This window comes from Procambarus clarkii, chromosome 28, assembly GCF_040958095.1.
Source record: "Procambarus clarkii isolate CNS0578487 chromosome 28, FALCON_Pclarkii_2.0, whole genome shotgun sequence".
Taxonomy (NCBI): domain Eukaryota; kingdom Metazoa; phylum Arthropoda; class Malacostraca; order Decapoda; family Cambaridae; genus Procambarus; species Procambarus clarkii.
The window spans coordinates 14,276,090-14,301,873 of NC_091177.1; the positions used below are offsets into that span (position 1 = coordinate 14,276,090).

The 25,784-nt window shown below is 52.6% G+C and overlaps 1 protein-coding gene across 2 annotated transcripts in view; it reads left to right on the plus strand.

Moving 5' to 3' along the window:
* Nucleotides 1-25,784, plus strand: part of LOC123754901 (trehalase) — a 306,276-nt gene that overhangs the window by 91,344 nt on the left and 189,148 nt on the right. For both annotated transcript variants that reach the window (XM_069332919.1, XM_069332918.1), the window contains exon 2: nt 9,997-10,109. In XM_069332919.1, coding sequence (XP_069189020.1) covers nt 10,000-10,109 — 110 coding nt within the window. In that variant the 5' untranslated portion in view covers nt 9,997-9,999. The remainder of the gene's footprint in view (nt 1-9,996; nt 10,110-25,784) is intronic.

Here is a 25,784-nt window from a genome sequence, read left to right on the forward strand (position 1 = left end):
ACCCAGGAGGACACACTTGAGCACCCAGGTGGACACACTTGAGCACCCAGGTGGACACACTTGAGCACCCAGGAGGACACACTTGAGCACCCAGGTGGACACACTTGAACACCCAGGAGGACACACTTGAGCACTCAGGTGGACACACTTGAGCACCCAGGAGGACACACTTGAGCACCCAGGAGGACACACTTGAGCACCCAGGAGGACACACTTGAGCACCCAGGAGGACACACTTGAGCACCCAGGAGGACACACTCGAGCACCCAGGAGGACACACTCGAGCACCCAGGAGGACACACTCGAGCACCCAGGTGGACACACTTGAGCACCCAGGTGGACACACTTGAGCACCCAGGAGGACACACTTGAGCACCCAGGTGGACACACTTGAGCACCCAGGTGGACACACTTGAGCACCCAGGAGGACACACTTGAGCACCCAGGTGGACACATTTGAGCACCCAGGAGGACACACTTGAGCACCCAGGTGGACACACTTGAGCACCCAGGAGGACACACTTGAGCACCCAGGAGGACACACTTGAGCACCCAGGAGGACACACTTGAGCACCCAGGAGGACACACTTGAGCACCCAGGAGGACACACTTGAGCACCCAGGTGGACACACTTGAGCACCCAGGAGGACACACTTCAACACGAAGCTTTGAGGGGAAAACAAGTGAGCCTCAAATTACCCTAAGCCTTTCCATACCCTTCTTTCCTCACCTCCCCCCTCACACGACCCCCACCTCCCCCCTCACACGACCCCCCCACCTCCCCCTCACACGACCCCCACCTTCCCCCTCACACGACCCCCCACCTCCCCCCTCACACGACCCCCACCTCCCCCTCACACGACCCCCACCTTCCCCCTCACACGACCCCCACCTCCCCCCTCACACGACCCCCACCTCCCCCCTCACACGACCCCCACCTCCCCCCTCACACGACCCCCACCTCCCCCTCACACGACCCCCACCTTCCCCCTCACACGACCCCCACCTTCCCCCTCACACGACCCCCACCTCCCCCCTCACACGACCCCCACCTCCCCCCTCACACGACCCCCACCTCCCCCCTCACACGACCCCCACCTCCCCCCTCACACGACCCCCACTTCCCCCTCACACGACCCCCACCTTCCCCCTCACACGACCCCCCACCTCCCCCTCACACGACCCCCACCTTCCCCCTCACACGACCCCCACCTCCCCCCTAACACGACCCCCACCTCCACTCTCACACGACCCCCCCTCACACGACCCCCCCACACGACCCCCCCCACACGACCCCCACCTCCACTCTCACACGACCCCCCCCCCTCACACGACCCCTACCTCCCCCCTCACACGACCCCCACCTCCCCCCTCACACGACCCCCACCTCCCCCCCCCCCCGCATCCTGTTCATGCCACACCTTGCTCGTGCATAATGATGTCAACATTAGAACCACTGAAGTGTCAAAGTCAATAACGCTCATGTGGGTGTGCAAGATGGGTGGAGGGTGATGGGCAAAGGAGGGGGTGGGGGGAAGAGTTGGAAAGTGGGTGTGAGGGGGGGGGGGTCGAGAGGCATGTAGGGGTTGGGGGAGAGCATGTGCTTCCTGCACGCCCCCACCCACAGCAACATGTCTTTCAGAGGGAGGGGTGGGGGCGCCAAAGACACGTTAAATTGGGAGAATTTCAAAATGTATTCCGGTTACTGAACACTGAATGGAGGATTCTTTCGGATAGATTGTCAAAGGGTGGCTTTAAGCTTGAAGCTTTCCAGACTGTTTGGAATTGACCGAACAGGCTAGAGAGTGGTCTTGAAGACCAGGTCACGTGTCATCTTAACGACCAGGTTGCATATGATCCTGGCGACCAGGTCGGTTGTGGTCTTGTAGACCTGGTCGTATGAGATACTGATAACCAGGTGGCGTTTGGTCTTAATGGGTCTCAACCAGGATTTTCTTTTGTATTTTTTAGTTTTGTTTTCAATACTGCAATAAAGCCTAGCTTTTTATTTATGTTTTGAGTTGAACTGAAGAAAACAGAATAAGTCTTGAGTGTCTTTTATGGCCAAGTTCGAGTTGACAAGTCAAGAACATATTTTCTTTCATCCTCTTCCTCATGTCGTAAATATACACGCGCGCGCGCGCACACACAAAATTACTTTAGAGGCGGGGTCAAAGTGCCGAAGCTCAACCCCTTTAATCACAATAAGGCGACTACAAACACACACAGCCACACACGAGCCTGTGTGGTTGTGTATGTGACAACTTGTTCCTCTATTCACCTAGAGGTAAATATGTATATCCGAGTTACACAGCTGTTGGGGGTTACATCCCGCTGTGTGCGCATGTGCGCGCGCGTTTGTGTGCAAGGTCTTGCCTCCTCCCGGAGGAATTCGGCGATAAATCACGCAGGATCCGGGCGAATAATAATCAATATCTTCCGAGGAAACTTTTACTAATACCTTTCTAATGACGGTGTAAATCACGCTCGGGGAGGGAAGAGACCCAGTGTGGCCTCCCACGGTGTATCCATCCCCCGCCCGCTCCTTCCTTCTTCTCTACTGGGTTCACTGGGAGGTTCTAGAGACCCCAAACCGGACCCCAACCAGGGTTTTACAGTCAACACGCAGCCCGTCCTTCTATCGTTTCAAAACGTCAAGAAAACGGCTAATTTAAAGTGGCCTCTCCTAACCTAACAGAACCCCCCCTTCCCAGTGAATTCAGTAGAGATAGTGAATTCAGTAGAGGTAAAGTATGGTTGGCTTTTGTACCACCGTGACCGAGTTCGGTTCGGCCAGGTGTCTGGGATTCGCCAGAACGCCGGTTCGAATCGCTCCTGTCGCATCAAGATGATTTTCATTGATATATCGCGCCATTGTGAGTTCTTTGTGAGATTATATGTATATATATATATATATATATATATATATATATATATATATATATATATATATATATATAATATAATATAATATAATATAATATGGTTACACACCACCGCCCTCCCTCCCCCTCTCTCATTCTCTCACTCAAATTGTAATATTTGCATGAACCAACACTCCTCGTCATAGCTGAGTCAGGCCTCTCTCCCTCCACAGGTATAAAGGCCACCACTTCTATTCTCCTCCTCCTCCTCCTCCTCATCTTCATTAAAAAAAATAGACAAAGAGAGAGAGAGAGTGGAGTTTACTTCATCAATTATGCACCCCATACTCATCGTGTGGGCGGTATTGGACCCCCATACTCATCGTGTGGGCGGTATTGGAACCCCCATACTCATCGTGTGGGCGGTATTGGACCCCCATACTCATCGTGTGGGCGGTATTGGACCCCCATACTCATCGTGTGGGCGGTATTGGACCCCCATACTCATCGTGTGGGCGGTATTGGACCCCCATACTCATCGTGTGGGCGGTATTGGATCCCCATACTCATTTGTGGGCGGTATTGGACCCCCATACTCATTTGTGGGCGGTATTGGACCCCCATACTCATTTGTGGGCGGTATTGGACCCCCCATACTCATTTGTGGGCGGTATTGGACCCCCATACTCATTTGTGGGCGGTATTGGACCCCCATACTCATTTGTGGGCGGTATTGGACCCCCATACTCATTTGTGGGCGGTATTGGACCCCCATACTCATCGTGTGGGCGGTATTGGACCCCCATACTCATCGTGTGGGCGGTATTGGACCCCCATACTCATCGTGTGGGCGGTATTGGACCCCCATACTCATCGTGTGGGCGGTATTGGATCCCCATACTCATCGTGTGGGCGGTATTAGACCCCCATACTCATTTGTGGGCGGTATTGGGCCCTTCCTGTGGGGTTTATTGGACCCATACCAATATGGGTCTAATACCACCCTTTCCACCACAAGCGAAGGAAAGGTTACACTCACCCATGTTTACCACAAACAGTTAGCAAACTGCCGGATATTTGGCTAAAAAAAATGTATAGGTCAATTTTTGCATGAAATATTTACACATTTCTTGAGCGTTTGATATAAAGTTGTCCTCGAATTAACGTATCTTGTTTTGGCCCTCCATCACCTAGTGACGGAGGCTGTGGCCAATAATTTACCGGACACAGTTTACATTTGGTGTGGTCTACATCAGCAGGTCATGCATATTCCCAGAGATACTTATAACAAAGTCAAGGCCGACCGGTAGTAACATCAGAGTGAGAGAGAGAGAGAGAGAGAGAGAGAGAGAGAGAGAGAGAGAGAGAGAGAGAGAGAGGGGGGGGGGGAAGAGGATATAGAGGCAGATATATGTTGAAAAGAAAAATATGCACATTTGGAAAGAGAAATAGATAAACAGCAAAATGTTTTGAAATCAACAAAGCAGAACTGACAGGGAGAGGTAAACAGAGCGATATTTTAGAATAACAGCGACATTACCCTGGAAAGGGCGGCCAGCAGGTAGTGTGTGGCGGCCAGCAGGTAGTGTGGGGCGGCCAGCAGGTAGTGAGGGCGGCCAGCAGGTAGTGTGGGGCGGCCAGCAGGTAGTGAGGGGCGGCCAGCCGGTAGTGAGGGGCGGCCAGCAGGTAGTGAGGGGCGGCCAGCCGGTAGTGACGGGCGGCCAGCAGGTAGTGTGTGGCGGCCAGCAGGTAGTGTGGGGCGGCCAGCAGGTAGTGAGGGCGGCCAGCAGGTAGTGTGGGGCGGCCAGCAGGTAGTGTGGGCGGCCAGCAGGTAGTGAGGGCGGCCAGCAGGTAGTGTGGGGCGGCCAGCAGGTAGTGTGGGGCGGCCAGCAGGTAGTGTGGGGCGGCCAGCAGGTAGTGTGGGGCGGCCAGCAGGTAGTGAGGGCGGCCAGCAGGTAGTGTGGGGCGGCCAGCAGGTAGTGTGGGGCGGCCAGCAGGTAGTGTGGGGCGGCCAGCAGGTAGTGAGGGCGGCCAGCAGGTAGTGAGGGCGGCCAGCAGGTAGTGTGGGGCGGCCAGCAGGTAGTGTGTGGCGGCCAGCAGGTAGTGTGGGGCGGCCAGCAGGTAGTGTGGGGCGGCCAGCAGGTAGTAAGGGCGGCCAGCAGGTAGTGAGGGCGGCCAGCAGGTAGTGTGTGGCGGCCAGCAGGTAGTGTGTGGCGGCCAGCAGGTAGTGTGGGGCGGCCAGCAGGTAGTGTGGGGCGGCCAGCAGGTAGTGTGGGGCGGCCAGCAGGTAGTGTGGGGCGGCCAGCAGGTAGTGAGGGCGGCCAGCAGGTAGTGTGGGGCGGCCAGCAGGTAGTGTGGGGCGGCCAGCAGGTAGTGTGGGGCGGCCAGCAGGTAGTGAGGGCGGCCAGCAGGTAGTGTGGGGCGGCCAGCAGGTAGTGTGGGGCGGTCAGCAGGTAGTGTGGGGCGGCCAGCAGGTAGTGTGTGGCGGCCAGCAGGTAGTGTGGGGCGGCCAGCCGGTAGTGTGGGGCGGCCAGCAGGTAGTGTGGGGCGGCCAGGAGGTAGTGTGGGGCGGCCAGCAGGTAGTGTGGGGCGGCCAGCAGGTAGTGAGGGGCGGCCAGCCGGTAGTGAGGGGCGGCCAGCAGGTAGTGTGGGGCGGCCAGCAGGTAGTGAGGGGCGGCCAGCAGGTAGTGTGTGGCGGCCAGCAGGTAGTGTGGGGCGGCCAGCAGGTAGTGTGTGGCGGCCAGCAGGTAGTGTGTGGCGGCCAGCAGGTAGTGTGTGGCGGCCAGCAGGTAGTGTGGGGCGGCCAGCAGGTAGTGAGGGGCGGCCAGCAGGTAGTGTGTGGCGGCCAGCAGGTAGTGTGTGGCGGCCAGCAGGTAGTGAGGGGCGGCCAGCAGGTAGTGTGGGGCGGCCAGCAGGTAGTGTGGGGCGGCCAGCAGGTAGTGTGGGGCGGCCAGCAGGTAGTGAGGGGCGGCCAGCAGGTAGTGTGTGGCGGCCAGCAGGTAGTGAGGGCGGCCAGCAGGTGGTGAGGGGCGGCCAGCAGGTAGTGAGGGGCGGCCAGCAGGTAGTGTGGGCGGCCAGCAGGTAGTGTGGGGCGGCCAGTAGGTAGTGAGGGGCGGCCAGCAGGTAGTGTGGGGCGGCCAGCAGGTAGTGAGGGGCGGCCAGCAGGTAGTGAGGGGCGGCCAGCAGGTAGTGTGTGGCGGCCAGCAGGTAATGTGTGGCGGCCAGCAGGTAGTGAGGGGCGGCCAGCAGGTAGTGAGGGGCGGCCAGCCGGTAGTGAGGGGCGGCCAGCCGGTAGTGAGGGGCGGCCAGCAGGTAGTGTGGGGCGGCCAGCAGGTAGTGTGGGGCGGCCAGCAGGTAGTGTGTGGCGGCCAGCAGGTAGTGTGTGGCGGCCAGCAGGTAGTGAGGGGCGGCCAGCAGGTAGTGAGGGCGGCCAGCAGGTAGTGTGGGGCGGCCAGCAGGTAGTGAGGGGCGGCCAGCAGGTAGTGTGTGGCGGCCAGCAGGTAGTGAGGGGCGGCCAGCAGGTAGTGAGGGGCGGCCAGCCGGTAGTGAGGGGCGGCCAGCATGTAGTGTGTGGCGGCCAGCAGGTAGTGTGGGGCGGCCAGCCGGTAGTGTGGGGCGGCCAGCAGGTAGTGTGGGGCGGCCAGCAGGTAGTGAGGAGCGGCCAGCCGGTAGTGAGGGGCGGTCAGCCGGTAGTGAGGGGCGGCCAGCAGGTAGTGTGGGGCGGCCAGCAGGTAGTGAGGGGCGGCCAGCAGGTAGTGTGTGGCGGCCAGCAGGTAGTGAGGGGCGGCCAGCAGGTAGTGAGGGGCGGCCAGCCGGTAGTGAGGGGCGGCCAGCATGTAGTGTGTGGCGGTCAGCAGGTAGTGTGGGGCGGCCAGCCGGTAGTGTGGGGCGGCCAGCAGGTAGTGTGGGGCGGCCAGCAGGTAGTGAGGGGCGGCCAGCCGGTAGTGAGGGGCGGCCAGCAGGTAGTGTGTGGCGGCCAGCAGGTAGTGAGGGGCGGCCAGCAGGTAGTGTGTGGCGGCCAGCAGGTAGTGTGGGGCGGCCAGCAGGTAGTGAGGGGCGGCCAGCAGGTAGTGAGGGGCGGCCAGCAGGTAGTGTGTGGCGGCCAGCAGGTAGTGTGGGGCGGCCAGCAGGTAGTGAGGGGCGGCCAGCAGGTAGTGTGGGGCGGCCAGCAGGTAGTGTGGGGCGGCCAGCAGGTAGTGTGGGGCGGCCAGCAGGTAGTGTGGGGCGGCCAGCAGGTAGTGAGGGGCGGCCAGCCGGTAGTGAGGGGCGGCCAGCAGGTAGTGTGTGGCGGCCAGCAGGTAGTGAGGGGCGGCCAGCAGGTAGTGTGTGGTGGCCAGCAGGTAGTGTGGGGCGGCCAGCAGGTAGTGAGGGGCGGCCAGCAGGTAGTGTGGGGCGGCCAGCAGGTAGTGAGGGGCGGCCAGCAGGTAGTGAGGGGCGGCCAGCCGGTAGTGAGGGGCGGCCAGCAGGTAGTGTGTGGCGGCCAGCAGGTAGTGAGGGGCGGCCAGCCGGTAGTGAGGGGCGGCCAGCCGGTAGTGAGGGGCGGTCAGCCGGTAGTGAGGGGCGGTCAGCAGGTAGTGTGGGGCGGCCAGCAGGTAGTGTGGGGCGGCCAGCAGGTAGTGTGGGGCGGCCAGCAGGTAGTGTGGGGCGGCCAGCAGGTAGTGTGTGGCGGCAAGCAGGTAGTGAGGGGCGGCCAGCAGGTAGTGAGGGCGGCCAGCAGGTAGTGTGGGGCGGCCAGCAGGTAGTGAGGGGCGGCCAGCAGGTAGTGTGGGGCGGCCAGCAGGTAGTGAGGGCGGCCAGCAGGTAGCGTGGGGCGGCCAGCAGGTAGTGAGGGCGGCCAGCAGGTAGTGAGGGCGGCCAGCAGGTAGTGAGGGGCGGCCAGCAGGTAGTGAGGGCGGCCAGCAGGTAGTGTGGGGCGGCCAGCAGGTGGTGAGGGGCGGCCAGCAGGTAGTGAGGGCTCCCAGCAGCTATAGTGAGGGCTCTCAGCAGCTATAGTGAGGGCTCCCAGCAGCTATAGTGAGGGCTCTCAGCAGCTATAGTGAGGGCTCCCAGCAGCTAGTGTGGGCTCCCAGCAGCTATAGTGAGGGCTCCCAGCAGCTATAGTGAAGGCTCCCAGCAGCTAGTGAGGACTCCCAGCAGCTATAGTGAGGGCTCCCAGCAGCTATAGTGAAGGCTCCCAGCAGCTAGTGAGGACTCCCAGCAGCTATAGTGAAGACTCCCAGCAGCTAGTGAGGGCTCCCAGCAGCTATAGTGAGGGCTCCCAGCAGCTATAGTGAGGGCTCCCAGCAGCTATAGTGAGGGGTCCCAGCAACTATAGTGAAGACTCCCAGCAGCTAGTAAGGGCTGCCAGCAGCTATAGTGAGGGCAACACGTAACTCATGACAGTGACTGCGTAATCCTCTCTTTTTTTTTCATACCAGTGCGAGCAACAAACATCATAGAGATGTATTGAGCACTGGGGATTAATGTCTAGTTAAAATTGGAAACTGTAGAGTGTACAAATATGTTGAGTAACTTACCTATTTGTACAATTTGTTGCCTATTTTTAGTCTCTCTCTCTCTCTCTCTCTCTCTCTCTCTCTCTCTCTCTCTCTCTCTCTCTCTCTCTCTCTCTCTCTCTCTCTCTCTCTCTCTCTCTCTGTCTCTCTGTCTCTCTCTCTCTCTCTCTCTCTCTCTCTCTCTCTCTCTCTCTCTCTCTCTCTCTCTCTCTCTCTCTCTCTCTCTCTCTCTCTCTCTCTCTCTCTCTCTCTGTCTCTCTGTCTCTCTGTCTCTCTGTCTCTCTGTCTCTCTGTCTCTCTCTCTCTCTCTCTCTCTCTCTCTCTGTCTCTCTGTCTCTCTGTCTCTCTCTCTCTCTCTGTCTCTCTCTCTGTCTCTCTCTCTGTCTCTCTGTCTCTCTGTCTCTCTGTCTCTCTGTCTCTCTCTCTCTCTCTCTCTCTCTCTCTCTCTGTCTCTCTGTCTCTCTGTCTCTCTCTCTCTCTCTCTCTCTCTCTCTCTCTCTCTCTCTCTCTCTCTCTCTCTGTCTCTGTCTCTGTCTCTGTCTCTGTCTCTGTCTCTGTCTCTGTGTCTCTGTCTCTGTCTCTGTCTCTGTCTCTGTCTCTCTGTCTCTGTCTCTGTCTCTGTCTCTGTCTCTGTCTCTCTCTCTCTCTCTCTCTCTCTCTCTCTCTCTCTCTCTCTCTCTCTGTCTCTGTCTCTGTCTCTGTCTCTGTCTCTGTCTCTGTGTCTCTGTCTCTGTCTCTGTCTCTGTCTCTGTCTCTGTCTCTGTCTCTCTGTCTCTGTCTCTGTCTCTGTCTCTGTCTCTGTCTCTCTCTCTCTCTCTCTCTCTCTCTCTCTCTCTCTCTCTCTCTCTCTCTCTCTCTCTCTCTCTCTCTCTCTCTCTCTCTCTCTCTCTCTCTCTCTCTCCCTCCCTCCCTCTCCCCCTCTCTCCCTCCCTCCCTCCGTACTATGATTGCAATTCCTGGGCTTCGATTACGGTGCAGACGGTGATAACGTCATGCGCTGTTGCATTCTGGGAATTTGCAACATTGTCATGTCGCATTCGGTGCAGACCCGACTCGTCCCAATGTTACTCAAGGCCCACGGGTGAAGGATAAGGCCCTAAGAGGAAGCATAGGGCTCACGGATGAAGCATAGGGCTCACGGATGATGCACAGGGCTCACGGATGAAGCATAGGGCTCACGGATGATGCACAGGGCTCACGGATGAAGCACAGGGCTCACGGATGAAGCATAGGGCTCACGGATGAAGCACAGGGCTCAAGGATGAAGCATAGGGCTCACGGATGAAGCATAGGGCTCACGGATGAAGCATAGGGCTCACGGATGAACCATAGGGCTCAAGAATGAAGCACAGGGCTTTGTGCCGTCTCTTTCTCTCTCTCTCTATCTCTCGCTCTCAGCATATGACAATAATTCAACCAAGTTTATTTTCTTGAAGTTGGCTGCTTGTGATTTTCTTAATCCTGTAACTTAACTGGCACATATATAATAGTTCTACAGTACATAAACATCCAGAATAGGTAAGAAAACATACAATGGGTCCCAATAAGAGCGAGTAATATATAACTCTAGACGAAGAGCATTTTGAGAGCCGTTGTTGATTTTCTAATTTCTGTTACCCTCTCTTTTTGCGTTACAGGTGATGATGGCTAGAGTGCGTGGCTGGCGTGGGAGCGCCGGGGTGCTAGTGGTGCTGCTGGCCGCTACGGGGACGGCCGCTCTGGCCTCCACCCTCCCTCCTCCTTGTGACAGGTCAGTCTCTCTTTTAGCGTCTCTACATAAACACACATTATGTATATTTTATATATATATATATATATATATATATATATATATATATATATATATATATATATATATATATATATATATATATATATATATATATATATATATATATATATGCAAGACACGGCGAGGTTAACGACATTATTATGAGAAACCTTACAACGGTCGTTTGTCCAGCAGAGAGAGAGCCCCGTTACCTAATGCCCCGCAACTCTGATGAGCCTGTCGGTCGCCCAGACGGGATCACGGTGAACACTGGAAGAATGGTAGACAGTTGGTGTGGGACTACTCTTACATTTCAACTTTAGCCAACACCTATGTTGGCTTAAGTGCTGCACAGGCAGGAGGTGCTGCCAATCACCGGGAAGCAGCCAAGTCACGTAAATACAGAGACCTTGATCACCACTTCAATTTTGTCCCCATTGCCTCAGAGACACTTGGTGCCTGCGGTAAAAGTGCTGCTAGTTTTTTGAAGGAGTTGGGGTCTAAGCTAATCGAAACAACTAGAGACCCTAGAGCTGCCAGTTTCTCTTTCAGCGCCTTAGTGTGGCAATCCAGAGAGGAAATGCTCACTGCATCCATGGTCCCTGCCCGCCATCTGAGGAGCTGGAGGAGCTCTACAACTTGTGACAAGTAACCTTGTACCCTGCACGTAACCAATGTTGTAACCCCTTTTTGTGTGATGACATTTTAAAATAAAGTTAGATATATATATACACACATACCAAAAGAATAGGGGTGGTAGGAGAAGAAAATATCAAAGTGTTCAGTAAGGATCCACAAGGTCTTCTCTGAGTACTCTTTATTTTCTTCTCCGAGGCTATGGGTCCCTACACTTGCACTAAGGTGGTACCCCTTTAGGTATTCAAATAATATATTTAAATACCTAAAATAATTTAGGTATTTAAATAATAAGGATTGCCTCTCCGAGCTGTTGGCACGGGTGCCATTTATTAATTATCCTTGCCTCGATGTACTTCCTCCATGCTCCGGGTGTCAGTATGCTCCGGGTGTGTCAGTATGCTCCGGGTGTGTCAGTATGCTCCGGGTGTGTCAGTATGCTCCGGGTGTATCAGTATGCTCCGGGTGTGTCAGTATGCTCCGGGTGTGTCAGTATGCTCCGGGTGTGTCGGTATGCTCCGGGTGTGTCAGTATGCTCCGGGTGTGTCAGTATGCTCCGGGTGTGTCAGTATGCTCCGGGTGTGTCGGTATGCTCCGGGTGTGTCAGTATGCTCCGGGTGTGTCGGTATGCTCCGGGTGTGTCGGTATGCTCCGGGTGTGTCAGTATGCTCCGGGTGTGTCAGTATGCTCCAGGTGTGTCGGTATGCTCCGGGTGTGTCAGTATGCTCCGGGTGTGTCGGTATGCTCCGGGTGTGTCGGTATGCTCCGGGTGTGTCGGTATGCTCCGGGTGTGTCAGTATGCTCCGGGTGTGTCAGTATGCTCCGGGTGTGTCAGTATGCTCCGGGTGTGTCAGTATGCTCCGGGTGTGTCAGTATGCTCCGGGTGTGTCGGTATGCTCCGGGTGTGTCAGTATGCTCCGGGTGTGTCGGTATGCTCCGGGTGTGTCGGTATGCTCCGGGTGTGTCAGTATGCTCCGGGTGTGTCGGCATGCTCCGGGTGTGTCGGTATGCTCCGGGTGTGTCAGTATGCTCCGGGTGTGTCGGTATGCTCCGGGTGTGTCGGTATGCTCCGGGTGTGTCGGTATGCTCCGGGTGTGTCGGTATGCTCCGGGTGTGTCAGTATGCTCCGGGTGTGTTGGTATGCTCCGGGTGTGTCGGTATGCTCCGGGTGTGTCGGTATGCTCCGGGTGTGTCAGTATGCTCCGGGTGTGTCGGTATGCTCCGGGTGTGTCGGTATGCTCCGGGTGTGTCAGTATGCTCCGGGTGTGTCAGTATGCTCCGGGTGTGTCGGTATGCTCCGGGTGTGTCGGTATGCTCCGGGTGTGTCAGTATGCTCCGGGTGTGTCGGTATGCTCCGGGTGTGTCAGTATGCTCCGGGTGTGTCAGTATGCTCCGGGTGTGTCGGTATGCTCCGGGTGTGTCAGTATGCTCCGGGTGTGTCAGTATGCTCCGGGTGTGTCGGTATGCTCCGGGTGTGTCGGTATGCTCCGGGTGTGTCGGTATGCTCCGGGTGTGTCGGTATGCTCCGGGTGTGTCAGTATGCTCCGGGTGTGTCGGTATGCTCCGGGTGTGTCAGTATGCTCCGGGTGTGTCGGTATGCTCCGGGTGTGTCGGTATGCTCCGGGTGTGTCAGTATGTTCCGGGTGTGTCGGTATGCTCCGGGTGTGTCGGTATGCTCCGGGTGTGTCAGTATGCTCCGGGTGTGTCAGTATGCTCCGGGTGTGTCAGTATGCTCCGGGTGTGTCGGTATGCTCCGGGTGTGTCAGTATGGTCCGGGTGTGTCGGTATGCTCCGGGTGTGTCAGTATGCTCCGGAGGTGTCAGTATGCTCCGGGTGTCATTATGCTCCGGGGGTGTCAGTATGCTTCGAGTGTGTCAGTATGCTCCGGGTGTCAGTATGCTCCGGGTGTGTCAGTATGTTTCGGGTGTCAGTATGCTCCGGGTGTGTCGGTATGCTCCGGGGGTGTCAGTATGCTCCGGGGGTGTCAGTATGCTCCGGGGGGTGTCAGTATGCTCCGGATGTCAGTATGCTCCGTGGGTGTCAGTATGCTCCGGTGGTGTCGGTATGCTTCGAGGGTGTCAGTATGCTCCGGGGGTGTCAGATATGCTCCGGGGGTGTCGGTATGCTTCGGGGGTGTCAGTGTGCTCCGGGGGTGTCAGTATGCTCCGGGGGTGTCAGTATGCTCCGGGTGTCAGTATGCTCCGGGGGTGTCGGTATGCTTCGGGGGTGTCGGTATGCTTCGGGGGTGTCAGTATGCTCCGGGGGTGTCAGTATGCTCCGGGGGTGTCAGTATGCTCCGGGGGTGTCAGTATGCTCCGAGTGTCAGTATGCTCCGGGGGTGTCAGTATGCTCCGGGTGTGTCAGTATGCTCCGAGGGTCAGTATGCTCCGGGTGTCAGTATGCTCCGGGGGGTGTCAGTATGCTCCGGGGGTGTCAGTATGCTCCGGGGGTGTCAGTATGCTCCGGGGGTGTCAGTTTGCCCCGGGGGTGTCAGTATGCTCCGGAGGTGTCAGTATGCTCCGGAGGTGTCAGTATGCTCCGGAGATGTCAGTATGCTCCGGGTGTCAGTATGCTCCGGAGGTGTCAGTATGCTCCGGGTGTCAGTATGCTCTGGGGGTCATTATACTCCGGGGGTGCAAGTATGCTCCGGGGGTGCAAGTATGCTCCGGGGGTGCAAGTATGCTCCGGGGGTCAGTATGCTCCGGGGGTGTCAGTATGCTCCGGGGGTGTCAGTATGCTCCGGGGTTCAGTATGCTCCGGGTGCCAGTATGCTCCGGGTGTCAGTATGCTCCGGGTGTCAGGATGCTCCGGGTGTCAGGATGCTCCGGGTGTCAGGATGCTCAGGGTGTCACGATGCTCCGGGTGTCAGGATGCTCCGAGGGTCAGTATGCTCCGGGTGTCAGTATGCTCCGGGTGTCAAGATGCTCCGGGTGTCAAGATGCTCCGGGTGTCAGGATGCTCCGGGTGTCAGGATGCTCCGGGTGTCAGGATGCTCCGAGGGTCAGTATGCTCCGGGTGTCAGTATGCTCCGGGTGTCAAGATGCTCCGGGTGTCAAGATGCTCCGGGTGTCAGGATGCTCCGGGTGTCAAGATGCTCCGGGTGTCAGGATGCTCCGGGTGTCAGGATGCTCCGAGGGTCAGTATGCTCCGGGTGTCAGTATGCTCCGGGTGTCAAGATGCTCCGGGTGTCAAGATGCTCCGGGTGTCAGGATGCTCCGAGGGTCAGGATGCTCCGGGAGTCTGGGTGTCAGGATGCTCCGAGGGTCAGGGTTAACTTGAGGTTATCTTGAGATGATTTCGGGGCTTTTTAGTGTCCCCGCGGCCCGGTCCTCGTCCAGGCCTCCACCCGCCAGGCCCGTGACAGCTGACTAACACCCAGGTACCTATTTTACTGCTAGGTAACAGGGGCATAGGGTGAAAGAAACTCTGCCCATTGTTTCTCGCCGGCGCCTGGGATCGAACCCAGGACCACAGGATCACAAGTCCAGCGTGCTGTCCGCTCGGCCGACCGGCTCCCTTGCTCTGAGTGTCATTATGCTCCGGGTGTCAGTATGCTCCGGGTGTTAGTATGTTCCGGGTGTTAGTATGCTCGGTGTCAGTATACATGATCCATGGTCAGTGTGCCAGTAGGGATCAAAGTGTCCACATGCTAGAAAAATGACAGGTTGGATAACAAGAACTTTTCACATTAGAGATGCTATACCGATGATGATACTTTTCAAAACGCTCGTGCTCTCTAGAGTGGAGTACTGCTGCACAATGATAGCCCCTTTCAAAGCTGGAGAAATTGCTGACCTGGAGAGCGTGCAGAGATCCTTTACTGCTAGAATCCACTCAGTAAAACATCTAAACTATTGGGACTGACTAAAGAGCCTAAAACTGTACTCCCTTGAGCGCAGACGAGAGAGGTACATAATAATTTACACGTGGAAAATATTAGAGGGGCTGGTCCCAAACCTGCACACAGAAATAACATCACATGAGACCAGAAGACATGGCAGGATGTGCAGAATACCCTCGTTGAAAAGCAAAGGTGCAACAGGTACTCTGAGAGAGAACTCTATCAACATCAGAGGCCCGAGACTGTTCAACACGCTTCCACTACACATAAGGGGCATAACTGGCAAACCCCTCACAGTGTTCAAGAGAGAACTGGATAAGCACCTCCAAAGGATACCTGATCAACCAGGCTGTGACTCATACGTCAGGCTGCGAGCAGCCGCGTCCAACAGCCTGGTTGATCAGTCCGGCAACCAGGAGACCTGGTCGACGACCGGGCCGCGGGGACGCTAAGCCCCGGAAGCACCTCAAGATCCAAGATCCATGTTACGTAATGTGTTTACCATCCACGGGTCATAAGGGTCGACAGTGCCCCAGTGGCTATAGGATCCGGGTGTCTCAATGCTCCCATGCTGAAAGACATGATCATGCCACGCTAAGATCAGGAATGATCCAGCCTCCTCACTCCCTGGGCGAAGAGATCAAACTCTTCGGAAAATAAGGGCTTTCAATGCTCCAGGGAGAGGAACAGTCATCATGGGGTAGAGATTATATGCTGCCCCACGCTCCGGGGAGTTGAGTTAAAGCCGACACACGCAAGACTGGAGAGGGAAGGCTACCTCACGCTTCAGTGCGGAAATATAAAGCCATGCCATGCTCCCTGGAGCATGGCATGGCCGTACATGGCCCATTGGACGTTCCAGGGAAGAGAGATTATACCTTCTGACGCTCCAGGGCACAGAAATAAGGCAGCCCCCTCACACCAGGGAGAGAGATGAGGCCCTCTTACGCTCCAGGGCACAGAAATAAGGCAGCCCCCTCACACCAGGGAGAGAGATGATGCCCTCTCACGCTCCAGAACACAGAAATAAGGCAGCCCCCTCACACCAGGGAGAGAGATGATGCCCTCTCACGCTCCAGGGCACAGAATAAGGCAGCCCCCCTCACACCAGGGAGAGAGATGAGGCCTCTCACGCTCCAGGGCACAGAAATAAGGCAGCCCCCTCACACCAGGGAGAGATGAGGCCCTCTCACGCTCCAGGGCACAGAATAAGGCAGCCCCCTCACACCAGGGAGAGAGATGAGGCCCTCTTACGCTCCAAGGCACAGAAATAAGGCAGCCCCCTCACACCAGGGAGAGATGAGGCCCTCTCACGCTCCAGGGCACAGAATAAGGCAGCCCCCCTCACACCAGGGAGAGAGATGAGGCCCTCTTACGCTCCAGGGCACAGAAATAAGGCAGCCCCCTCACACCAGGGAGAGAGATGAGGCCCTCTTACGCTCCAGGGCACAGAAATAAGGCAGCCCCCTCACACCAGGGAGAGAGATGAGGCCCTCTCACGCTCCAGGGCACAGAATAAGGCAGCCCCCCTCACCAGGGGGGAAGATAAGACCAATACATTTGGCCTTATATCATTTGAAGAAACTTAGATAAGGCCATCCAACACACTACAGTGAAATAAAAAGACCGTCCCCCTCGCTTCAGAGAGGAGAGACAACTATATCATGCTTCAGGGAGGAGAGACAATTCTATTCCACGCTTCGTTCACACCAGGCGAGAGATACATTCGTCTCCCGCTACGCTGTACAAATAATGTCCTCAAACTCTACCGGAGAACTGTGCAAAAACTTCTCACACTCCATCAATACGGCCGTCCAACGCTTGGTGTAGAGGCACGACCGTCCAACGCTTGGTGTAGAGGCACGACCGTCCAACGCTTGGTGTAGAGGCACGACCGTCCAACGCTTGGTGTAGAGGCACGACCGTCCAACGCTTGGTGTAGAGGCACGACCGTCCAACGCTTGGTGTAGAGGCACGACCGTCCAACGCTTGGTGTAGAGGCACGACCGTCCAACGCTTGGTGTAGAGGCACGACCGTCCAACGCTTGGTGTAGAGGACCGTCCAACGCTTGGTGTAGAGGCACGACCGTCCAACGCTTGGTGTAGAGGCACGACCGTCCAACGCTTGGTGTAGAGGCAAGACCGTCCAACGCTTGGTGTAGAGGCAAGACCGTCCAACGCAGGATTATAGGGACGGTCTCTGTCCTTATGGTTTATGTATTATTACTGTTGTGTTGATAGGTATAAATACATGCTGGGGCACACCTTTTGGGTGTGCCGTTATTGTTGTTGGAGTATTGGATGGAATTAGTTAGGATTAGATAATTTCTTTTGTTTTGAGGCATTGGTTGAAAATAGTGTTGGGTTAAAAATGTTGTTTTTGGAGTTAATGGTTAGGGTAGGGCAGGATTTCTGGATAAGAAAAGTGTGTGTAACTTGCTTTACACACAAATTTCTTAATTTCCGAGGAGGGGGAGTTGTAATGATCTGGGGCTCAGCTCATTGGTTCTCCCTTCTCCCCTCTTTTCCCTCTCCTTCTCCCTCTCCCCTCCTTCCTTCTCCCCTCCCCTTGGCCGTCATTCGTCTCCTCCTCTTCCCCCCCCCTGTCGCCCATTTGTCAGGGTCAAGAGGTTGACCCGAGGGTAGGGTGGTCGTGGATACCTTGGCTTCTCCCACTCAACTTCCCCACTCAGATATTTCCCTCTCCACCCCCTCTCATCCCCTCTCATCCCCTCTCTTCCCCTCTCACCGGCCTCTTCCCCATACCAGGCAGAGTCAAATGTCCCTACCCTTGATCTTAGAGGAGACAGGCTTGAACATAAATTATCAGTTTTGTAAACATTTCTCGCAGGTGTACTGGGGCCCCATAGAGGCGCCTTGTCCCCCTTCTCTTAGCTGGGGAGAGCTGACTCAATCTTCAGGAATTCATGTAGCTTTCCACGGCAGATCAGTGAAGGTGATTGGCCTGAGATAAGGGCCAAGTCCTTATTGGCCCTAGAGAGCCAGACCTCAGGCCTACGTGTTAAATGGTTGGCCATTGCCAAAAATATGGGTGGAGCCCTGGGGCTGTATTAGATGGTGGGAGGAGTAATCCTTCCCAGCAATAAGTTGGAAAAACTAAATTTCATCAGTGTGTCTTGGGAGTGTATTAGGAACAGGGCCGCAAGCCCGTATCCTCGGGGCTGAGGGCAGCCATCAACATCGTGGCCGTAGTGCGGGTATTTAAGGTATAGTAGCACTTGAGTTCGTGCCCTCAATAAATATCCATTGTGCCTCTAGGGAAATAGAATAGGTGATGTGTTCAAATTGTCTTAATTTACATGTTTCATAAAATAAATTGTATAGCTTGTCCAGTGGTATTCACTTAACTCCCCTTTGATATATTTTGCTTCTTTGTCATTTTTAGGTGTTGTATTGGAAGCCCCCATGTTCTCCTACTATTAATCGATACTAAAGTTGCCCTTGGATTTAAATTAGTAACGTAAATTACACAAACTAATTTTCCAAAATTTATTACTGAAATTCATATTACCCGGAGTCCCATGGTTACTGATTCCTTGCCTTCCTGGGGGATCGGTGATAGACACATTCAGGTATGGTGAGTCGGGAAGGTGGTGGCAGTGCTTTAATGGTTTTTATTTTATAATTAGTAATAAGCGAATAACCCTTGTCCTTGGTGTATCTTCCTCATTTAATATTCCTCTTATATACGTGGCAGTCCAGTGAGGGGTCATGCTGGACTGTAACAGTGTTAAGCTGGGGTATTGAGTGAAAAGAGACAGAGATGTACAACAGAGAGCGTATATTACGATCACGAGAGATAACCAGATAACAGGATTAATACTGGGGAACATTGGGTTATTACTATAGAGGCCGCGGTTATTACGACAGGGTAAAGCGGTCATTACATAGAGGCACGACCGTCCAACGCTTGGTGTAGAGGCACGACCGTCCAACGCTTGGTGTAGAGGCACGACCGTCCAACGCTTGGTGTAGAGGCACGACCGTCCAACGCTTGGTGTAGAGGCACGACCGTCCAACGCTTGGTGTAGAGGCACGACCGTCCAACGCTTGGTGTAGAGGCACGACCGTCCAACGCTTGGTGTAGAGGCACGACCGTCCAACGCTTGGTGTAGAGGCACGACCGTCCAACGCTTGGTGTAGAGGCACGACCGTCCAACGCTTGGTGTAGAGGCACGACCGTCCAACGCTTGTGTAACACGGGTTTGGGTACCTCTCTCTACGTACCTACCTTCTTTACCCTCTACCCGTATTCTTACTTTTATTTCTAAACCAAGGGACTCCAAAACTTTTAACAAAGCCAACTCCACGCCACGTGGTCCTAAGACGATTGACCGACTTAGGATTCTACACCCAGTATGACGTGACCTAAGCTCTGAACAAAACCCTAGAGTCACCTCTGCTGCCACCACCAGACCAGTAATACAAGAGCAATGATCGAGGTCTGGATCGATCACGCTAATTAATCAACCTAGGGGCTTGATCCCCACTATAAACGATGACCTTGAGTGTGGAATAAATTACACGGTAATGATAACTCCGATTCGATGTTAGAATCGGCGCCCAATGCAACTCTGCCTCGTGTGGACCACGTGACCAGGACAAGTATACACATAACCAAATGGAAACAATAAAAATGCAAATTATTAACTTAATTTATTAAAAGAAAACTAAAACAAAAATCTAAATCTGTTCACTCCCTATCACTTTAACACTCCCTACTTGACCTGAGTGGCAAATGAGACTATTTCTATACTTGACAATAGCAACTATACCTTGGGCGACCAGCTAGATGTCTTGGCTGGTCTTGGGGAGAGGTAAGATGTTTGACCTCTCCCAGCTGCTTCCGTGACCACACTGATCTCTTCCTTGTCTGGTCTCCCCCAGAAAGAACATTGTATCCTTCCGCCTAGTCAAAGTTCTACCAAGTTACTAGCAAGGTTTAAGTTATAACAATTAACCTCTGTTTGTACTGAATTGATCCAGACTGGTTGAATTATTTTACTTTAATTAGATTACACAAACATCTAACGGCAAAGCTGTTCCCGATCACAAAAATGGTTATTAAAACTTTGAGAAATATTAGACATGTCAACCCTGCTGACCTATGACCGCCGGTCACTCCGCTTTAGAAGTTAGATCTGATTCGTGACGTCACTGATGGTGACTTAAACTCAATAATTAGAATACTCTTGATATTGTATCCAGTACTATTATACAATACAATTTTAATGCAAAATGAATAAAGGCTAATTTCTCTAAATTACTGAATACTATAGGATGATTCATTATACGCAGCTATGAACAAAGCGTTGGTTATTTCCACCGCGAATTCCCCTGGGGGTCAGGTCACCATGCGGCTCAGCTTCCCATTCTCTTTTGTCGATAAACCACTCTGGATAATTCTTACAACAGCCTAGTTTGTTACAACCCCCCCGCACAAGCACTTAGTAAACCTTGTTAATTTGTTAAAATTCACGAGGTTTAGTATCCAAACCCACAATTCAACTCATGCCACAAACAAAAGCTAACCTAACTAATAAAATTTGACAAATAATAGTCCAACATCATAATAAACATGTTCATATTTCATAAATTTCTCAGCTGTCAACTGACAGCAATCCTCCAACATTAAGAAACATACATCCTATCCTTACTGACATAGCTAAATAACATGTCCCTACTCTACCATCAAAGACTAGCTATTAAACTCTCTTGGCTCTTCACTAGCCAAGTCCATGTGTCCTCTAGAGCCGGCCACACCGTGCTCAAACAAACATTAAAGTTATATCATCAGACTGAACTTTCAGTCATCCGGGAGCGTACTACGGAACTATCAGTTCACATCCGTGTACTACCCACTCCCCATCAATGTCAACCTTGACATGCTAAGGAACACACCTAACGTTTATTACATGTATCTAAAAATATAAAAAAAATTCCTATACTATATCACAGGTTTCAGCTGACTGAACAGCCAAGTGTTCTCACTCACTAGAAGTGTCAATGTTTATATTGGTCCGCCTCTCCTGTGTTCAAACATTCTGAAAAAAATAGCACAACATAATTTTCCATAACCGTTTGTTCTGGGCTGAGACAATTACACAGGGGCTTCGATTTTGATTACTGACCAATTTATAGAGTAAAATTCATATATTATACCAGAATTATTTTAAATCTGTTTTTCAACATTTAAAAAATATTGTGATTCTAACTCTGTTTTTCAACATTTAAACAAAAGTGTCCAGATGTTCTTTACACAGATGTTCAGAGCCAACTTTGTTGTTTGTATCAATTGTTCATATTGAGTAATCGAAAAAAAAAAATCGATGCTGCTGGATGCTGAATGTAGTCGCTGACGATGACGGTGTCGATCTTGCTTCTTCTCATGTGTAGACATCAATACCTGGTCCTCTTGTACTCCCATCCGGTACTCCTGAATGACGACAGAGTGTAGTAGAGCGGAGTGCCAAGTGACAGCTGTAGAATACTGTTACTTCGGCCATTAATCTTGCTCTCGACAGTCCACACGCCTTCGTATCAATCACAGTTCACACGGCAGTTCTTGATGTTAAACTTGACGGCGCAGATGACCACAGCAGAGCAGGACTGGATGTACCAACGGTGTCTCTTAGCAGGAGTGGTGTCAGAAGGTCGTAGAGGCGGGTTGCTTGTTTGCAGAACAGGTGAATCTCGTCTTCCGTCATTGCTCACGTCATCTCAGGCGTTTCTTGATGTCCCCAGGTTACTAGGCCGTAAACACCAACTGTGTATACCCTCGTACCGCCGACTTTAGGCCAAAGGAGACAATTTTGCGACCTTCTATTGGCGAGTCCCGGTACTCTGTAGGGAAACCGTGCCTTCCACCTGTGACCGCCTTATTTCCGCTTTCTTGTTAATTCAGATGACGTAATCATTAATCTTCCGGCGAAATTCTTGAGTACTGCTACGTGCTTTCCATTTCTTGACCTCTCCTCCAACACTGCTGGAATGGCTGCAGTCTTGATGACGCAGCAGGTGGGTAGTGGTGATCTCGAGACAGCTACCCCGGCGTTGTATGGCACCTCCGGTGACTGCTATAATGTGGACAGCTCGCTGGCCCTGACAACCTCGTTAGTGACGTGAGGCGTCGGCCGGGTGACTCTTGGACAGTCACTTATCCCCAAAGTAACTGATGTATGGGTTACTGGGTCTGGTGGGGGGAGGGCTTTGTGTAACGTGCCTCCCCCCTCGGTCTTTACAGACAAGGGTTCACGTGTGGCTGGAACAACTGGGTCGGTGTACCAATCAGACCTGGAAACAGACAGACACAACACAGCGGAAGCATAGATATACTCTGGGTTTGGTGGAGGTGGAACCCCAGAGCACGGTAAAAGTTGCTACCTGAGTCAAGTATAGACATAGTACATCTCATTGCCTTTACAGGAAAATCTAATGAACACTAAATTATACTAACCAAGGAAGTTACTTTACTGTATAGCGCGAGATCTCGTCACCATAGGGTGGCGAGACTGCACCTGACTACTGATGAGCGATGACAGAGGGTCATCCTCATCTTCTGACTCGTCGGTGAAGCCATGAGTCAGCACTGCTGAGTCAGGAACTAGACCCGCTGAAGGCAGTTCTAATTCCTCTCTAGCATGATAATGTTTCAATTTATTCACATGAATTGTCCTTTCCACCTGGTCCTCGAACACTCCTTTTATAACAAGATTAACTGGCCCCGCCCTTTTAATTACTCTATATGGTCCTCGCCACCTCGGAGCTAGTTTCCTGCTCTGATTGGCGGGCGCAGCCTCATTCACTCTCAATACGAGGCTTCCTTCCGTCAACTCAAGAGGGCGCACTTTCTTGTCATAAAAATGAGCATACCGAGTCCGTGCCTTCTTGGACGCTTCAGCTGCAATATTCCATGCATTTCTCATTTTACCAAGGACCTCTGAAGGATAGTCCTCCCCGTATGCAACATTATGTCTGTTAAGCAGACCTGACGGGAAATTGCATGAATTACCAGTAAACAAATGAAGTGGTTGGGTGTTAATTGATTGGTGGATGGCAGTATTCAAGGCGAACTGAACATAGGGTAGGTGTTCATCCCAGGTGTTTGCATCATGTTCAGCAAGGATTGCAAGCATATCCTTGACTGAACGATTAGTCCGTTCCGTCATTCCGTTTGCTTGTGGGTGGTAGGCCGTTGTAAAAGCCGAAGTTGTCTCTAAAATCTTACAAACTTCTCTAAATATATTCCCATTGAATTCTTGACCCCGGTCAGAGACTAAAACTTTAGGAGGTCCGAATACAGTAACGAACCTACGCAAGAACGCATCTGCAACCGTACGAGAATCCTTCTGAGGTAATGCAACTAGTGTAGTGTATCTAGACAGATGGTCAACTAGCACCAACACATATCTGTTACCTGAATGACTGTGGTGTAAATCAATCAGATCGGCCCCCACACGATCTAACGGTTCACGAATTTCAGGGAATTCCTGAAGTGGGGCTTGTACCTTAAGGGTACCTTTCCTCCTCTGGCAACGAGGGCACGACTTCACGAAATTGATTATCTCAGAAAGTAATCCTGGAAAATAAAATAGAGACTTTGCTTTTAAGTGCGTTTTAAAGATCCCCGGATGCCCTGCAATTTTTGAAGCATGTGTAAGCTTTAACGCTGATGACCGCAACGCGTCCGGAATAACTAGTTGAAATACTGCCCTATCATTCTGGCTATTAACATAATACAGGACGCCCTGTTTCATTTCAAAATCATGTATAGGTAAATTCTTTTTCTTTTTGGGGTATTTTCCTCCCTCTAAATACTCAATAATCTCTTTCCATCTCGGCTCGTTCATCTGGTATTCTCTCATTTTATCCGATGGAATGGTTTCAATGTTTTCATTAATCTGTACTGCCGCTATATTTCTACTTAGCGTATCTGGCACAACATGGGCTGGACCAGGCTTGTACAAAATCTGGAATGAGTGGGCCGAAAGTTCGTGAGACCAGCGTGACATTCGTGGGCATTTCGTTCGCTTTTTAAATATGTGTGTTAACGCTCGATGGTCTGTGTAGATTACAAAATGCCGCTGAAATAGGTAAGGCTCGAAATACCTAACTGATTCTACTACTGCCAGTGCCTCCCGATCCGTAGCTGAATAACGAACTTCAGGTCCTTTGACCTTCCTACTGAAATAGGCTACTGGATGGGGTAAATTATCTGCGTCTCGCTGAATTAAGCACCCGCCAATAGCAATACCGCTGGCGTCAGTGTGCACTTCCCACTCTTTCTCAAAATCAGGAATAGCCAATACCGGTGTCGTGATTAGTTGGTCTTTCAGTTTGCGATAGGCCTCGTCATGTTCTGATTTCCACACAAACTTCGCATTTTTCTTTGTCAGATCAGTCAGGGGTGCTGAAATGCCAGCGAAACCTTCAATGTGACGACGAAAATATCCGGCCGCCCCCAAAAACCTACGCACGTCCTTTGCTGTCCTTGGAGTAGGCATGTCAGCAATGGCGCGGCAAGAATCTGGGTCAGGTCGGATACCGTCTGGGCACACCTGGAACCCCAGAAATTTGAATTTCTGAGCCGCCAAGGTGCACTTCTGAACATTCAGCCTGAAACCTGCCTGATCTAACAACTTCAAAGTCTCAGTCAAGTCCTGTAGGTGTTCCTCAAACGTCCTGGAATATATCACAACATCATCCAGGTACGCTAAAGAATGCCTACCCAGTACCGGACTAAGGATAAAGTTGATGGCCCTCTGAAACGACGAAGGCGCTGTCTTCAAACCAAACGGCATCCTACGGAATTGATAAGTGTGCCTACCATCCGAGAATGCTGTTTTTTCCCTATCCTGTTCTGCCACCGGGATCGCCCAATACGCCGATTTTGCGTCAAGAGTTGAGAAATACTTAGCAGCACCAAATTGATCTATTATCTCCTGTATTCGGGGCAACGGATACACATCACCCTTAGTTAGTTCGTTCACCTTCCGGTAGTCAACACAGAAACGATAACTACCGTCCGGTTTCCGAACTAGCACAACAGGAGAGAGCCACGGTGACGTACTAGGCTCTATCACGCCCTGTCTCAACATTTTCTGGCACTCCTCCCTGATAATGTTCTTTGCCTGTTCCGGCAACCTCCACTGTCTTGTGTACACAGGCAAATGGTCACCAGTTGGAATGGTGTGCTCGATCTTATCAAGGAGACCAATCTGGTCATCCTCTGTCGCAAACAATTTCGGGAATTTTCGTAAAACTCCTCTCAGTGCCTTCCTATCCGCCTGTGCAACATGTTGCAAATCAAGTGCTGAAATTAATTTTTCTACTTCCTCTACATTCTGTGCAACATTTCTCGTTTCGTATTGTACTTTGGATGGTGTTTTAGTTTTCAACATATTCAGTGCACTACATTGTGCAGTGACGGCTGGCGTCTCAGCTGACTCATGGTGAAAGATTTCTGTGTCCTCCACCATGGTTCCCTGAGATACCCTATCACCTGCCCTGAAGCGAAAAGTCTTATGTGAAAGATTGACAACTGGAATGAGTGCACCTTTATCGAGCACTACAACTAAGTGATGAGGAATTAATAAACTATCACATCTCCCAGCCACCTGAAGGGTGGTACCTGGTTGTATGTGACGTCCCACGGCTACTTTAATAAATTTAACAGAATGTGGTGGGCAACTCTGTTTAGTCAATGCATGCAATGCGCATGACCTCTTAACTGTGTCTGGAAGAGACTTAAAAATCAATTTTGGATAGTGCGCATTATATTTCAGCTTCCTCTTAATTGAAGCTACAACTGGAGGATGGTCGATCATCTCCACTGGGTAGGAAGTCTGTCCCAACTGCAACCTGCAGTTCCTAGCCCCTTTTTGAGCAGACAAGGAATAATCAAATCGCGACAGAAAATCAGTTCCCATTAAGATGTGACCAGGAAAATCAAGGTTCTCTACGATCGTACATGTGTGAGGCTGCAATCCCCCATCAATCTCAAAATTAACTGTACCTTGACCTACGATCTCAATCTTTTCCCCATTGACTGCTGTTAATGTCTTTGCGCAACGTTGAAGACGTGCATACTTAAAATTGCTGAAGGCTGACTTTTTAATGACCGTTGCCTGGCTTCCTGTATCAACAAAAGCTGTCAA